A 17,651-nucleotide genomic window follows, 5' to 3' on the forward strand; every position below is an offset into this window, starting at 1 on the left:
CTGTCACTACTCAAAGAGTTTCACAGAACTGAAAACTGGATTTCTTTTTTACTTGCTCTGTGTTAAACTTCCCTCATTTTGCATTCAAGTATGTGATCGTGGTGTGTTGGCTGTGATGACACAAACTTCTGGCAGCACACAATGGTCTGCACGCATTTTCTCACATCGCTCATTGCGTGCTTCCCAACCATTGCCTTTGTGGCAGCCAGTTCACATGACATGTTTTGTCAAGCGCAGCCAGGAACTAAAAGGGAGAGACAGAAGAGCTGCACAGATAAAAAAATTTAAGTGTGCAGTGGTATAATTTTCCTACTAATGTCAGCATATTTCTGTGTGAATGAGTTGCAGTTGTCAAGTTTTGGTAAAATGCCACTTTTGTGAGGTGCAGAAAGAAAGCTTCTCATGCTTATAACATGGTGCCAGGTGCTCTTCAAGTACTACGGTCTCAGTGATGGATTTTCTGTAGGCAGTGTTTATCAGTAATATTAAATAGTAACTGGGTATTTTTTATTACAAAAGTGTACATCAAGCACTGAAACAGTTAGTAGGCCGAAGCTTGTTGGAGTTAGTGGACCTAAGCTAGTGTCCTGAGGAGTGTGAGGTAAACCTTTGTTTGTGGGAAGCTTCTGTGAAAGAAACCCCAGGTTAACGGCCTCATGTGTAAAGCTGTGTGTAAAGCTACTGTGTGAAGCTCCTGTGTAAATTCTTCTAAGGTATGGAATGTATTGTGGAACAGCTACATGTCTCTGTGTGAATGAGTTGCAATTGTCAAGTTTTGCTCAAATACTCTTACAATTTTTGTGAGGTGAAGAGTTCTCATGCTCAGTGTATGACACAGTGGTGGGTTTTCTGTAGGCTGCGTCTGCCACTGTATTGATCTCACATCTGCTTGTAATGTTTTCTTTACATTTGAACATTAGCCACTCCGTAGGTGGCAGTGCACAGCCTAAAAAGGTCATAGACATATTGGAGTATGGTCCAATTCACATTCATCCTTATGTGCTTCTTAAACTATGGGCCCAACTCCAAATGGGGTCCCTTTCACTCAATGCTGGGTCCTTAACATTTTTCCTGAGTGCCATCTAGTATTTACGCAAATCTGTTGTGCAGTGTTTGCAGTGGACTCTGCAAAAGGTGCATCAACTGTACTTCATCAAAAGGAAGATCAGCCTATTTAGCAAATGGTGCCGATTGCTGATTTGATATATATAAATATTAGATTTATTAAAAGAAGAAAAAGAGGTGAAAGAAATCTTTGCCAATCTATCATGGTTAAATTATTTATTTATTTATTATTTCTGGTACTTCTACCCCGCCCTTCTCAACCCCCGGGGGGGAGGGGGACTCAGGGTGGCTTACAAAAAGGCACGATTTGATGCCTACACAAGATATACATACATACAAAACAGCAGTTAAAACAATTAGCAAGTTAAAACAATCAGTACATAACACAATCAATAAAACTAATATGTTCAGTGTTCAGAGTTCCATAATTCCATTCTGTTTAGTCAATTCATGTCCATCGTCAAGTCCTTTCTTTACTGCCAGAATGTCCAAATGCCTTGTGCCAAATCCAAGTTTTCAATTTTTTCCTAAAGGAAAGGAGGGATGTCACTGATCTAATTTGACCGGGGAGTGAATTCCACAGGTGAGGGGCCACCACTGAGAAGGCCCTGCTCCTTGTCCCCGCCAATCTCACTTGTGTTAGAGGCTGGGTCGAGAGCAGGGCCTCCCTGGAAGATCTTAAACTCCGAGGTGGGACATAGAGGGAGATCCGTTCGGACAGATACACTGGGCCGGAACAGTATAGGGTTTTGTAGATCAAAACCAGCACTTTGAATTGTGCTCGGAATTGGAACGGCAGCCAGTGGAGCTGACACAACAGGGGGGGTGGTATGCTCCCTGTATGACGCTCCAGACAATTATTAGATTACAGACAATTATTAGATTGCTACAAAACTGATAAGGAAAAAAATATTTATGAAAACAAATAATAAATTAATCATGAAAATTTACAAAAAACTTTTAGAATGGACTACAGAAACAGAACAGATAAAAGAATCCATGATCAAATGGGCACAAAATGTGGGTCATCCAATAAACCTGAATCAATGGGAGAAAGTCTGGACCCAAAAAATTAAATATACCTATTCTTATAATTTAAAAGAAAATATAATCAAAATGGTTCATAGATGGTATATTACACCCCAAAAAATCTCCAAATTCTACAAAAATGCATCAAATATGTGTTGGAAATGCAAACAACAGATAGGATCTTTTTTCGTATTTGGTGGTCCTGTCCAAAGGCAAAAGAATTTTGGAACATGTTATATAAAGAACATACAAAAAATCTTGAAAATACAGTTTAAAAAGGAACCATTCCTGCTTGGAATGCTCGATCTTGACACTGACAAAAATATGGATATAATTTTCAATTATTTGAAAACCGCAGCCAGAATTGTATATGCTCAAAAATGGAGACAGAGGGAAATACCAAAAAGGGAAGACTGGCAAAATAAAATTTTGGAGATAATAAACATGGATGAACTAACTAATTGGCTATCACCAAATGAAGGAATTCCAAAGAAGCATACAAACTGGGACATGGTAAGAAACAACAAAAAATAGAGATTATCTGAGTAAAAGGATGAAAGAAGAAACAAAACAAGGAAGCTATTATTAAAATATGTTCCTATACAAATAGACAAAAGATCTTCAAAGAAATAGAGGGTAGTCCCTTTTTTTTTCTTTTAACCCCAAGGAGGACATGGGATGGATCTTTTTTCTTACTTTTTAATTTTCCCATTATTTTTTCCCTCCTCTGTTTCTCCTTTCCTACTTTTCTATTCTCTCTGAAATATTTTCCCACTTTCTATGTAATCCTATATTATACCAATAAAATTAAAAAATATAAAAATAAATAAATATTAGATTTTATATCTGTTTTTTATACCTATATAACCGAAGTCATATAAACATCTTTTGCGTCAAAAGGGACTCCAAGTGGAAAAGTTTAAGAAACCCTTCATTAGATAACATCCCCTGGGTGTTATCAAATGCATCCATTGGGGTCCACATTATAATAATGTGAGCAAGTAGTTGCATATAGATGTTAAATAACATTAACATCTATATGCAACTACTTGCTCAGCTGGTTCGAGGTTTTGGGCTTGAGTGTTATCAGTATGCCGATGACACTCAGCTGGTGCTGAAGATGGAAGGCCGACCGGACTCTGTACCCAGTTGTTTCCATCAGTGCCTCGAGGCCGTTACTGGATGGCTGCGTGCCAGCAGGTTGAGGGTGAATCCAGCAAAGACAGATCCTATGGTTGGGTCGGCCGAGCAGTGGGGACATCCAGCTGCCTACCCTGGATGGCAAGGCGCTACGCCCGTCATCATTGGTAAAGAGTCTGGGAGTCCTTTTGGACCCTCTGCTGACGATGGAAGCCCAGGTCTCTGCCGTTAGCAGAACCACCTTCTTTCATCTGCAGCAGGCTAGACGGCTGGCCCCCTACCTGTCCAGGGACAACCTACTATGGTGATCCAGGCCACGGTCATCTCAAGACTGGACTACCGTAACGGCCTCTACATTGGCCTTCCTCTGTTGGTGATCCGGAAGTTCAAGTTGGTACAGAATGCAGCTGCTCGGCTTCTTGCGGGAATTCCGATGAGATGCCACATAACACCAATCTTACTACAACTGCATTGGTTACCAAATGAGGACCGGATCACTTTCAAAGTGATGGTACTCACCTTTAAGGCCTTGCATTGTCTGGGGCCGATGTATCTGGGGGACCGCCTCACCCCCTACCAACCCCAGAGATCCCTCCGTTCTGAGGACCAAGATCTATTGGAAGTCCCCAGTGTCAAGACCTTGCGTCTAACAGCAACCAGACGCAGAGCCTTCACAGCAGTGGCACCATCACTCTGGAACACTCTGCCACTTGAAGTCCGTGCCTTGCGGGACTTACCAGCTTTCCGCAGGGCATGTAAGACATACCTGTTTTGACAGGCTTTTAATTTTTGATACTGCTGTTTTTAAATTGTTTTAAATTTTTTTTAAAATTTTGTTAGATTTTAGCTATTCTTGTAAGCCGCTCCGAGCCCCAGGGGAGTGGCGGCATATAAGTCCAAATAATAAATAAATAAATAATATAATATAATAATCATTCATTTTATTTGTTACCCGTTTCTCCTTGCAGCTCAAATCAGGATTCAGTACTATCAAAATACATAAATACAACATTAGACTCTTAAAATGCAAATGTTAAAGACATAGAACAGTGGTTCAAACTCCAATACTAAACAAAGATTAAAATGCTGATACCAATAAAATAGGGCCCTCTGGTGGCGCAGCAGGTTAAACCGCTGAGCTGCTGAACTTCTGACCAAAAAGTTGGCAGTTCAGATCTGGGGAGTGGGGCGAGCTCCCACCGTTAGGCCCAGCTTCTGCCAATCTAGCAGCTCAAAAACATGGAAATGTGAGTAGGTCAATGGGCATCCCTTCTGCGGGAAGGTAACAGTGCTCCATGCAGCTGTCTACGGACAATGCTGGCTCTTCGGCTTAGAAATGGAGATGACCCACAGAGTCGGACACAACTAGACTTAATATCAGGGGAAACCTTTTCTTTTACATTACCAGTAAAATCTAAATTTAAAATTCATAGTTCAAAATTGACTGGGTAAGCCTACCAAAAGAGTAACTCTTCCATTTTGTTTTACATTTTTACAGCTCTTTCAGCTATCTAATCTCTTCCATTGGGTCATTCCACAGTAGGGGCAACCAATGAAACGGTTCTCTGCAAATTTAACATGGAAATATGTGTGTGGTCTATGATTAAAAGCAGAAAAAAACCTTTACATACTTTTACAGTGTTTTATGTGTGTATCTCCCTTGATGGGTCACTATGGGTAAATATGTGTTTGGCATCTAACATCCAGTCTGTATACCGCCCTGAATTGCCTTCGTATTGAAAAGAGTGGGATAAAAGTATGGTGAATTCCTCCCATAAGTTTTTCTTCCCAAAATAATTTTGTAATCTAGAAATGTAGTTTTGAATTGCCTGGATATGCTCAGGACATCTCAGCGTATGTTTGGGTCATAGGTTAAGGAGATTATGTCCTTTGATGTGTCTGCCCAGCTTGGGATTTGCACAAGGTGAGTAGTCAGATCAATAGACTAACCCCCAACCAAGGTGCTCTGACTGCCCATTGCAAACATTTATCTTCCTCTTGTGACTGTTTTGGTCCCAGAAAACATCTCAACATTCAGGATGTTGAAAGTGGTAGATGGGGACTTGGCTACAAAACCAGCCAAATGAGCTACTTATTGACACCATCCTTCAATTGAGGGATCTGTTGGGGGAGATTTAATTGTTTTATCTTGAGGAAATAGGTTCTCACTGTTAGGAGATCACTACACTGAATACCTTGCTTGGTTTCCGTAGTTCTTGCCATATGCAGAGGATCGGATACTCATTACTGGGGCAGCTGATTTCAAGGTGCATGTCCACGACTTGACTGTGAAAGAAACCATACATATGTTTGGTGATCACAAGAACAGGGTCAAACGCATTGCCACGGCCCCGATGTGGCCTAACACCTTCTGGAGTGCAGCGGAGGATGGGCTCATCAGGTAGGAAGATTATGAGTGTCTTCTGATTGAATAACCTCTATACCAGTGGTTCTCAACCTGTGGCCCCCAGATGTTTGGCCTTCAACTCCCAGAAATCCTAACAGCTGGTAAACTGGCTGGGATTTCTGGGAGTTGTAGGCCAAAACACCTGGGGACCCACAGGTTGAGAACCATTGTTCTATATAGTAAGTCCTCCAGTATCTACGGGGAATATGTTCCCAGCCAAAATGTTTAGTTCTATCTGTCAGAAATATTAACAATTAAGTGGGTATTTTTGATTACAAAAGTGTGAGTCAAGCATTGAAAGAGTTAGAAGGCCGAAACCTGTTTGAGTCAGTGGACCAAAGCTAGTGTCCTGGGGAGTGTGAGGTAAACCTTTATATGAGAGAAGCTTCATGTGAGAAAGCTCCAGTGTGAACGTTGCTGTGTGTAAAGCTACTGTGTATTTGTTTATTTGTGTTATGGAAACCTGGTTGTTGTAAATAGTGCAACCATATCATTTTACTACAAAGAAAAACCTATGGAAGAGAGACATTGGTCTGTGTGTTTTTGTTCTTTTTATCACTTTGGGATACTGGTGCTGGGTCACACTGCTGCTAATAAGTTATTCTGCTGTACATTTATGGGAGGGTCTTTTGTTAAGCCCACTCACCCAATGAAGTATAACCAGTATAGCCCAGTACAGACCATTGTGAGGCTGAAGAAATATGGCAATGGCATTTCAACATCCTCCAGGGTGAGAACCACTGCTCTAGAGAGTAGGTCCTCCAGTATCCATGGGGGATATGTTCCCAGCCAAAATGTTTAGTTGTGTTCACATCATATCACATTATTTCTAGTCCCATCATACCATAGAAATGTTGGAGAACCTTAGCAGTTCCTAGAGGGGTATCTTCTCTAGAAATTTTTTCAGTACTCCAGCACAACTTTATAGTTACTTCCAAGGAGTTATATCAGAATCACAAAGAGGACCTAGCAATTTCATAGGGAGAACATTTTCTCCCTGCTCCATGAGACTGCAGGTTTAAGTTTCACGGGCATGCAAATCTTATTGTATGTCTTTCTGCAGATAATCTCTTACAGCAGTTGGTTTTGTGGGTTCTTCACAGTTTTTTATTGAAGACCAAAACTATTAAACCAGTTGTCAGATCCACTAAACCCAATTGCCTGCTGTGACTGGCATCAACTCTCCCAAGGTTTTAGGCAGAAATTTTGCCAAGGCCTTGTGGACAATCCACATTCCTTTTATCTAGAGATGCCAAAAAACTAAATCACTTATTTTGTGCATACAAAGCATATACTCTGCCATAGAGCTTTGTATTCAAACTTCTTACCAAAATTAATCTGTGAACCAAACATTACATTTGAAAGAAAGAGGTCAATGAAGTATGGTATCTTGGCTTCAGTATTTTCTGTGATGGTCTATAGAAGTGGTTCTCAAACAATGTTCCACTGGACCTTAAGGCAGTGGTTCTCAACCTCTATAAGGCCGTGACCTCTTAATACAGTTCCTCATGTTGTGATGATCCTCAACCATAAAGTTATTTTCATTGCTACTTCATAACTGTAATTTTGCTACTGCTATGAATCGTAATGTAAATATCTGGTATGCAGGATGAATTTTCATTCACTGGACCAATTTGGCAGAAATACCAATACACCCAAATTTGAATACTGGTGAGGGTTTGGAGGGGGGTTGATTTTGTCATTTGGGAATTGCTGGGATTTATAGTTCACCTACAATCAAAGGGCATTCTGAACTCCACCAATGATGAAATTGAACCAAACTTGGCACACAGAATGTCCATGACCAACAAAATACTGGAAGGGTTTGGTAGGCATTGACCTTGAGTTTTGGAGTTGTTGTTCAGCTACCTCCAGAAAGCACTGTGGTCTCAAACAATAATGGATCTGATCTAAACTTGGCATAAATACTCAGTATGCCCAAATTTGAACACTGATGGATTTTTAAAAAATATATATTTTTATTTAGAATATTGTGCTCCCAAGAGCGGAGCTGGATAGGAAAGAAGTAGAAAAAGTTAAGGTTACAGTTTTAATAAAATGAGTCAATACACATCGAGAGTGGGGGAACAATGTGAATAAGATAACGTGTTGACAGTACAGATGGGGAGAGAACACAGGGGAAGGAAGAAGGTTGAGAGGAGAAAAGAAAAGATACAAACATTAAGAAGGGAAGAGCGGAAAAAGATAGGAATGGGGGGGTAAAGGGGTGGGTAGTAAAAAAGAACACGTAGGTGACCCGAGGGCTGGTCACTACTGCAAATGTGTGCTTCCAGTGTCTCCAGGTCCAGGCTTCCTCTTCATATCCAAGACTCTGTGTCTCTCTGCTCTCTCCATTATAGGGGCGACGGTCTTCTTTTTTCTTCTTTTATGATTTATTTTGTTTTCATTTGTTTTGTTTTATATTGTTATTTTGTTTTTTAAAATTAATTTATTTTTATTTATTTTTATTTCTTATTTTTGTTGTTATTGCTGTTCTTTTGTCTGTTTTTATATTCTTGTTATGTTTTGTTTATGTATTTGTACTTCCCATTGTATCTATATTTATGATTATTATTGTTGTCTCTTTCTGTTATTAATATTATTATTGTTGGTGTTTGTTTCTTACTTGTTCTATGTCACTCGATATTTATCTCCTTGTTCTCCTGTTCCAGAAAGTTTAAGAATTTATCCCAATTGGTCTCTTTTGTTTTAGACCTATTTTGTGACAACTTTTGGGTTAATAAATTAATATTCATTATCTCTAAGATTTTGACTGTCCACTGCTCTATCGTAGGAGTTTCTTTATCTTTCCAGAATTGTGCCAATTTTATTCTTGCTGCTGTAACCATATAAAAAAAATATTTTACTTGTATTACTGTCCATATCAAAATCAGTTAAGCCCAGTAAAATGTACTCTGGCTTAAAATCGAATTTGATTTGTAAAATTAATTACATTTTTTTATAGATCTTATGCCAGAATGCTTTTACTCCTCTACACTTCCACCACATGTGGAAAAAGTCTCCTTTCCGTTTGTTGCATTTCCAGCATTTTTCATCTTTCTTTCCTTTATTGAACTTTGCCATTTGTGCTGGTGTCAGATACCATCTATGAAAGAGCTTTAGCCAGTTTTCTTTAAGGTCCGTAGAATAAGTAAAGCTCAATTTTCTTAACCATATTTCTTCCCACTCTGAGAAGCTTATTGTGCGACCTAGATCTTTGGCCCATTTTATCATCGATTCCTTTATCTGTTCCTCTTCGGTTGACCACTTTAGCAGCTGTTGGTATAGTTTTTTTTGATTAATCTTGATTCTGTTTTTATTATCCTGTCCCAGAAGACTTCTTCCGATTCAAAACCCAGTTTTTTATCTTTTTCGAAGTTTTCCCTTATTTGATAATAATGAAACCATGAGATTGTCGAGTCTGTTTGGTTTATTTCCTCCTGGGATTTTAGTATAATTTGCTGTCCTTTTCTTTTTATTACTTGTCTGTATGTGAGCCAGTTCTCTCTGGGGATCTCTCTTCTATGGTCAGCCTCGCTAGGTGAAAACCAGAGGGGAGTTTTGTTGTGAAACCTATCCTTGTACTTATTCCATATTTTGAGGAGGGCAGATCTTATAAAGTGGTCCTTGAAATTTCTCTCCGTCCTAGCTTTCCCTCTCCATAGGTATTGGTGCCAGCCTTTTGTCAGTTTGTTTCCTTCTAATGCAAGCAACTTCCTTTTTTCTAGAGTCGCCCAATCCCTTACCCAACTGAGGGCTGCTGCCTCATAGTACAGCTGCAGGTTTGGGAGGCCCAAACCACCTCTTCTCTTGTCATCAGTGAGGTTTTTAAAATTTATCCTGTGCTTGCCTCCTCTCCAAATGAATTTCAGGATGTCTCTGTGACATATTTTAAAAATTGACATAGATCTTAGGATCGGCAGCGTTTGGAAAATGTATAGTACTTCAGGCAGAACGTTCATTTTCACCGCCGCTATTCTTCCCTGTAGGGAAAGGTTTAGGCGTTTCCATCTTTTTAGTTTCTCTTTTATTTCCATCCATTTTTTCTGGTAGTTATTTTTGAGGAGTTGTATATTGTTAGGTGTTATCGTTATTCCTAAGTACCTTATTTTTGTTGCTATTTCCACCCCTCTCATTTTTGTAGCATTTCTTTTCTCTCTTTTGTTATATTTTTAGTTAGGATTTGTGTTTTTTCTTTGTTTATTTTTAAACCAGCTATTTCCCCCATAGGGTTCTATTTCTTTCCACCATTTATCTGTTTTCCAATGGTTCTTCCACTATACAAACTAGATCATCAGCAAAGACCCTGATCTTGTAAGAATGTTTATTTGCTTTTAGGCTTTTCAATTCTTTATTATTTCTAATATTTGTGAGGAGAAGTTCCAGCGTTAGAATAAACAGTAGCGGGGAAAGGGGGCATTCCTGTCTTGTTCCTTTATTTATCTTTATATTGGCTGATGTCTGGCCATTGACCCTTACTTTGACACTTTGTTTTGAATATATTGTTTCAATAGCCGTATTGAAGCCATATCCTGCATCCATTTCTTTCAATACTGCCTTTATTAGACTTCAGTTGACGTTGTCGAATGCCTTTTCGACATCTAAGAACAGGAATGCTACCTCCTTTTGAATGTTTTTTTTGTAGTATTCTATTGCGTTCATTATAGTTCTTATATTGTCTTTGATTTGCCTTTTTGGTAAGAACCCCGTCTGCTCTTCTCCAATCCTCTCATTTAGTAGGTCTTTTAGTCTTGATGCCAGGATGCTGCTAAAGATCTTATAATCAACATTTAAGAGTGAGATCGGCCTGTAGTTCTTCATCAGTGTGTTGTCCGTTTTATTTTTATGAATTAATGTTATAGTGGCTGTTCTCCACGTCTCTGGTTTTGTTCCCTCATCCATTACTCTATTCATCACCCTCTGGAGGGGGGTTGTCAGACTATCTTGAAATACCTTATAGTATAGAGGCATGAAGCCATCCGGTCCTGGGGCTTTATTGCTGGCAAATTTTTAATTGTTCTTTTTATTTCTTCTATAGAAATTTTCTTGTTTAGTTTTTCTCTCTGGGTTTCTGTCAATCTTATTATTTTTTGTCTCCTCGTATATTCCATTACATTTTCTTCCGATATGTTATCTGTCGCGTATAGTTTACTGTAAAAATGTTCAAATTTGCCTAGTATTTTTTTTTGTGCTATAGTAACTTTTTCCCCCTTCATCTATTTTTGTTATATGTTGGGATGCTTTTTTTTGTTGCTAGCTTTCTCGATAACCACCTTCCCTCTTTATTAGCATTTTCAAAATAATCTTGTTTCACGTATTTTAACTTCTTTTCTAATTCTTCTAGGTTTATAGTTTGCATTTAGTTCCTTATTATCTCTGCCTGGTGATGTAGCTTTTTGTTAGTGGGGTTTTCTTTTAACTGCTTTTCTATTGTTTCTAGATTTTTTTTTCCAATTTTTCTATTTCTAATTTTTTCTTTTTATTTATTCTTGCGTTTTACTCAATCAGATGTCCTCACATGTATGCTTTACAAGCACCCCAAATTATTTCAATTTTTGTGTCTTTTTCTATGTTGAATCGAAAAAATTCTTCCAATGTTTCTCTGTTTTTCTTTTCATCTTTCTCTCCTTTTATTAGACATTCATTTAATCTCCAGGTGAATGTCCTGCTTTCTGTTTCCTCCATAGTTATCTCTACCGGAGCATGGTCAGAGTTCAGTATTGGGAGTATTTTTGTTTTGGTTATTTTTGGTAGCATCACTTTGGAACCCCAGACCATATCAATTCGTGACCATACTTGATGTCGGTTAGAAAAGAAAGTATAGTCCCTTTCGTTTTTGTGCTGATGTCTCCAGATGTCTGCTAGTTCAAATTCCTACATAATCTTTTTAAAGCTAATGGGTAGCTCCCCTGCTGCTTTCCGCGGTCTAGTAGATTTATCTTGGTTCTTGTCTAAAATGCCTTTGAAGTCACCCATTATTAACAACTCATCAAATTCCTGATCTATTATTTCAGATTTTAATTTTTCAGCAAATTTGCTCTTGCCCCCATTGGGTGCATATATATTACAAACTAGGACCTTCTTGTCTTTCATTTCCACTATTATTCCTAACATCCTGCCATCCTGATCCTTAAAAGCTAGCTCAGAGGTCAAGTTGCTAGTCCTCTTTTTATTTCTGTACCAGCTGTTTGGTACAATTTCCCTAGCTTTTTATGTTCTAGTAGTGTACTGTGCTTCTGTATGATATGCGTTTCTTGTAAAGAAATAATGTCATATTTACCTTTTTTGAGGTGGTGCAAAATTTTCTTTCTTTTATTCGGTGAGTTTAAACCGTTAACGTTGTGGCTGACGATTTTAATTTTCCTGTACCTTTTTTCGTTTTTCCTGTACTTTTTTCCGTTTTGGAACTTACTCTTGCCGAGTCAGAGTATGATGCTTGGGTTTTTGGTGACTTCTTTCTTTGTCTTTTCCTCCTTTTTCTTCCTATGTCTTGTCCAGGTTGAGTTTCTTCATCGCTACATTCATCGTCACTGTAATCTTTTTGCGGGGTGTCTATTTTGTTGCCTATGTTACTGTTGCCTTGGTAGTTTGCATCTTCTTTTTTCTGCATTCTATCCCAAAAAGCTCTGGCTTTGGATTCGGAAGTGAGCCTATATTTTGTACCATTCCAGGTTACCAGCAGTCCATCCTTTTTGTCCCATTTGAATCTAATGTTCTTTCGTATAAGTTCTTCTGTCAGGAAGGAATATTTATTTATTATTTATTTACTTCATTTGTATACCGCTCTCTCTCAGCCCGTAGGCGACTCAGAGTGGTTTACAACGAAATCAATACAAAGTGCACAACACTAGCATTTAAAACAGTAACCATGGCAACTACATCAATATAACAAAACATCAATACATCAATATAACATCAATACATCCATATAACTAATCCATCACGTCATCAGCAAAATCATAATCCGATCTCCTTGTCCATTATTCCATGTTCCAATTATCAATCAATTAATTGCACTGCTTAATTAAACGCCTGTTCAAGGAGCCATGTCTTCACTCTTCTCCTGAATGCCAGTAGGGAGGGGGCCGATCTAATGTCTGCGGGAAGGGCATTCCACAGACGAGGGGCCACCACTGAGAAGGCCCTGTCTCTCATCCCCACCAGCCGTGCTTGTGAGGCTGGCGGGATCGAGAGCAGGGCCACCCCGGACGATCTTAATGTCCTAACTGGTTCATAGGGGGCGATGCGTTCGGACAGATAGGTCGGGCCAGAACCGTTTAGGGCTTTAAAGGCTAAAGCCAGCACTTTGAATTGTGCCCGGTAGCAGACTGGCAGCCAGTGGAGCTGGTGCAACAGAGGAGTAGTGTGCTCCCTGACTGGCTGCCGATCGTTGGACCATTTGTAGCTTCCGAGCAGTCTTCATAGGCAACCCCCCGTAGAGAGCATTGCAGTAGTCTATACAGGATGTAACCAGAGCGTGGACTACCGTGGCCAAGTCAGACTTCCCAAGGTACGGGCACAGCTGGCGCACAAGTTTTAATTGTGCGAATGCTCCCCTGGTCACCGCTGAAACCTGGGGTTCCAGGCTCAGCAATGAGTCCAGGATCACACCCAAGCTGCGAACCTGCATCTTCAGGGGGAGTGTAACCCCATCCAACACAGGCTGTAACCCTATGCCCTGTTCGGCCTTACGACTGACCAGGAGTACTTTTGTCTTGCCTGGATTCAATTTCAATTTGTTCGCCCTCATCCAGACCGTTACAGCAGCCAAGCACCGGTTCAGGACCTGAACAGCCTCCTTAGTAGCAGGTGGGAAGGAGTGACAGAGTTGGACATCATCTGCGTACAGATGACACCGTACCCCGAAACTCCGGATGATCTCACCCAGCAGCTTCATGTAGATGTTAAACAACATAGGAGACAAGATTGAACCCTGAGGAACCCCACAAGACAATGGTTGTGGGGTAGAGCAGGTGTCTCCCAATAACACCTTCTGAGATCGACCCTCTAGGAAGGACCGGATCCACTGCAGAACAGTTCCTCCAAGGCCCATTCCCGTGAGGCGTCCCAGAAGGATATCGTGGCCGACGGTATCGAAGGCCGCTGAGAGGTCCAGCAGAACCAACAGGGACACACTCCCCCTGTCGAGCTCCCGGCATAGATCATCCACTAAGGCGACCAAGACTGTCTTGGTTCCATGTCCCGGTCTAAAGCCAGACTGCGCCGAATCCAGATAATCCGTGTCATCCAAGAATACCTGGAGTTGTGAGGCTACCACACGTTCCAGGACTTTGCCCAAGAAGGGAAGATTGGAAACAGGCCGATAGTTGTCGAATTGAGTGGGGTCCAGTGATGGTTTTTTCAACAGCAGTTTTATTATAGCTTGTTTTAAGCTCGCTGGAATGTTGCCTTCCTGAAGGGAGGCATTAACCACCACTGTTACCCACTCGGCCAATCCCCCTCTGGCTTGCTTCAAAAGCCAGGATGGACAGGGGTCTAGGATGCATGTGGTAGGTCTCATTCCTCCAAGTATCTTGTCCATATCCTCAGGTTTCACCAATTGAAATGAATCCATCAAAAAGCAAGCAGATGCTCCAGCTACATCCTCAGAGACTGCCATTGATATGGCATCCAGCCCAGAATGAATCAAAGCGACTTTGTCCACGAAGAACCGAGCAAAAGCTTCACAGCGAGCTACCGAGTTGTCAGGGCTCCCATCCTGAGTGGTGGGATTTAAAAGGCCTCTGACAACTCGGAACAGCTCTGCCGGACGGTTCTTCGCAGACGCAATAGTGGCCACAAAGAAAGATTTCTTTGCGGCCTTTATTGGCACGGCATATGCCCTTAAAAAGGACACAAATCGTGTTCGATTTGGCTCGCTCGGATCCGAACGCCACACGCTCTCTAGTTCCCTCTTCTTTCGCTTCATCGCTGCCAACTCCTTGTTGAACCAAGGAGCTGGTTTAGCTCGGCTACTTGAGAGGGGACGTTCTGGAGCAATCGTGTCTATTGCCCTAGTCATCTCCCCATTCCAGAGAGTGACCAGGGCATCAACAGGATCACCAACCGAGGTGGCGGGAAACTCCCCAAGAGCCATCAGGAATCCATCCGGATCCATAAGCCTCCTGGGGCGTTCCAACTTAATGGGTCCCCCACCCCTGCAGAGGTTAGGGGGTGCAGTGAGTCTAAATCTGACCAGGTGGTGGTCGGTCCATGGCAACAGAGAGATGGACAACTCAATACCGCCACCATGCTCCCATCCCTGGCAGAAAACCAAATCCAACGTGTGTCCAACACTGTGAGTGGGGCCAGATACCCATTGGGACAGCCCCATGGTTGCCATGGAAGACATGAAGTCCTGAGCCGTTCCTACTAGGGTAGCCTCGGCGTGGACATTGAAGTCCCCCAGCACAAGGAGCCGTTGGGACTCCAACGCCAAGCTCGAGACCACCCCCGCTAGCTCCGGTAGGGAGACCGTAGTGCAGTGAGGTGGGCGGTACACTAACAGAATCCCTATTCTGTCCCGGTCACCCACCCTCAGGTGGACACATTCAAAATTGGTTGACTGCGGGATGGGGCTCCTGGTCAGAGGGATGGTATTTCTATAGACCACCGCCTCCCTGCCCTCTGGATCTTGGTTGGTGCTGCACGGAGAACCCTGGTGGACAGAGTTGGGTTAAATTAACACCTCCCGCTTCATCCAACCAGGTCTCCATGATGCATGCCAGATCTGCCCGCTCATCCAGGATCAGATCTTGGATAAAAGTTGTTTTTCCTTTGACAGATCTGGCGTTCAACAGCACCACCTTCAGACCGGAGGGACCGCCATCCTGGGTACACCGACCTACCACGTCAGGAGACTGATTTATGGTTACTAAATTACCAGAATCCCTAGGCCGAATTAGTGGTTTCCCTTTCCTGCATCTTACCCTCGCCATTATGGTGACTATGGGGGCCCCTCGGCTGTCGGGATGCCCTCCCTCCTCCATGTTGCACTCAACAATTAGATTTTTAACCCATGATGTGTGTCCAATAGCATAGATGGTTAGAATTTCCACTTGCCGTAATCCACCCCCCCCCCCCCAGTCATTTCCCACCCCTGCTCTATTGTATATGCCTTTCTCTGGTCCACTCCACCCCTTATATCTTCCCCAATCAATTAATAATACACTTAACAAGTACCAAGGTATAGGGAATATTTGCGTCGACGTTCCAGAATGGATAGAGGTATTTCCTTCAGGACCACTATTCTCTTTCCTTTATAGTGTATTGAGCTCAGTGAGTTTTCTTTCAATATTTCATCCCTGACGTTCTTCCTTCTGAAACTTACCACCATGTCTCTTGGAGCTTTGTACTTTTTAGCATAGTTAGAATGGATTCTAAAGACTCGGTCTATATTAGCTTCTGTCGTGTCTTTTGGCTTTTTCCATATCTGCGACACCAATTCTATAATCACTTCTCTGATGTTTTCGTTCTCTTTTTCCTCTAGATTCTGGAATCTTAGTTGGTATTCTTTTTCCTTGCTTTCTTGTGTCTCCTGTTTTTGTTTTAAAGTGGATACTGTTTCTTCCAGGGTATTGATTTTCCTTGTTAGATCTATTTGTTGGTCCTTTAAATTTCTGTTCTCTTTCGCTAAATCCTTGTTTTCCTGTTTTAGATTGTCCATGTCTGCTCCTACTTCTGTTATATCTTTTTTCCAAGCACTTTGAAGATCTTCATTTCGTTCCATTCTTCTTTAAATGTATTGTTTTGTTTATCTGGGTTTTCTTGTATTTTTGTAACAACTGCTTGCAGCTTTAGTATTTCTTTCATTAAATCTTTAGTGCTATGTTCTTTGGCACCCAATTCTTCAGGCAGTGAGTCTTTTCTTCCTGTCCCTTTTTTCCCTTGTCCTTTTCTTTCTCTCTATCTATTTTGTTCTTGGGGGTTGTCATTTTTCTTGTTATATATCGTTGTTCTTATTTATGTTGTATAGTTATTCTTCTTTTCCTTTTTTGTTGTTTTTTCCTGCTGTTATTTCGGTTGTTATTTTTATTTTACCCCTTCTTTTGGGATATTTGCCTATAGTTGACAGGGTCTTCCCCCCCCCCCCCCCCCTTCATTTCGCCTTCTTCTTCTTACTTCCCTTGCTTCTCCTATAAAGAAGAAAAGACTGTCCTCTTCCCCCTTCTCCTCTTCTTTCTTCTTGTTTCTTCCTTTGTTTGTATTTTGCTTTACGATATGCTTTCGATCTTATTTATTATTTTATCTTTCCTCCTCTCCTTCCACACTATCTTCTTCTCCCCCCCCCCCCGCCTCCATCCCGTTCACCCACTCACCTCTCCTTCTGTGTGCCTTCTTCTTTTTCTGGAGATTTTCCTTTTGCTTAATCTTCTTTCTTTAGTTCTTCTTTTGTATGTTCTTGATTTGTCTCCTTCTCTCCCATCTTTCCCACCTTCCCCTCTTTTTCCTCTTCTTACTTTTTGTTTTGCAATTTTCTTCTTCCCCTTCTCCGCGATCTTGTCCTTTCTATTAATTCTTTTTCTTTCTTTATTTTGCTTCACGCGCGACTTTCCGCCCGCGCGCGAGTTCGCGTGGTATTTTGCTATTCGCGCGAGAGTTTGTCTCTTCCTGTCGCTTCTCGTTGCTTCTCATGCGACTTCGAGAGGCTGCGCGAGAGTTTGCATGCTCTCGCTGGCGCTTGTGCGCACGCTGGCTTGGTCACGCGCTGACTTGGACGCGCGCTGGCTTGTGCGTGCGCTAGCTTGCACGCTGAGAGCGCGGGGATGCACGTTTGCTCTTGGCAATGGCGGGGGATGGCAGAAGAGAGTCTCCTCAGAGGTAAGAGATTTGTGAAGGGAGGTGGGAGGGAGGTGACCCAGGAATGGGTATGGGATTACTCTCTGTTCGTGCAATTTGATGTGAGTGGGTTGGCGGCGAGGTTGCGGGAGTGGGAAGGGGCCTGTAGGAGGTTGCTGAGGGTTGCTGGAAGAAGTAGGGGGAGTAGAGGAAGTCAGGAAGTAGGTTCTAC

General features: G+C 41.6%; 1 protein-coding gene across 3 annotated transcripts in view; it reads left to right on the top strand.

Moving 5' to 3' along the window:
- The window catches only part of LOC137095149 (WD and tetratricopeptide repeats protein 1-like), a 94,628-nt gene that overhangs the window by 27,193 nt on the left and 49,784 nt on the right, over positions 1 to 17,651 (top strand). For all 3 annotated transcript variants that reach the window (XM_067461459.1, XM_067461458.1, XM_067461457.1), the window contains one exon: positions 5,448 to 5,635. In XM_067461459.1, coding sequence (XP_067317560.1) covers positions 5,448 to 5,635 — 188 coding nt within the window. The remainder of the gene's footprint in view (positions 1 to 5,447; positions 5,636 to 17,651) is intronic.

Source organism: Anolis sagrei, chromosome Y, assembly GCF_037176765.1.
Source record: "Anolis sagrei isolate rAnoSag1 chromosome Y, rAnoSag1.mat, whole genome shotgun sequence".
Taxonomy (NCBI): Eukaryota; Metazoa; Chordata; class Lepidosauria; order Squamata; family Dactyloidae; genus Anolis; species Anolis sagrei.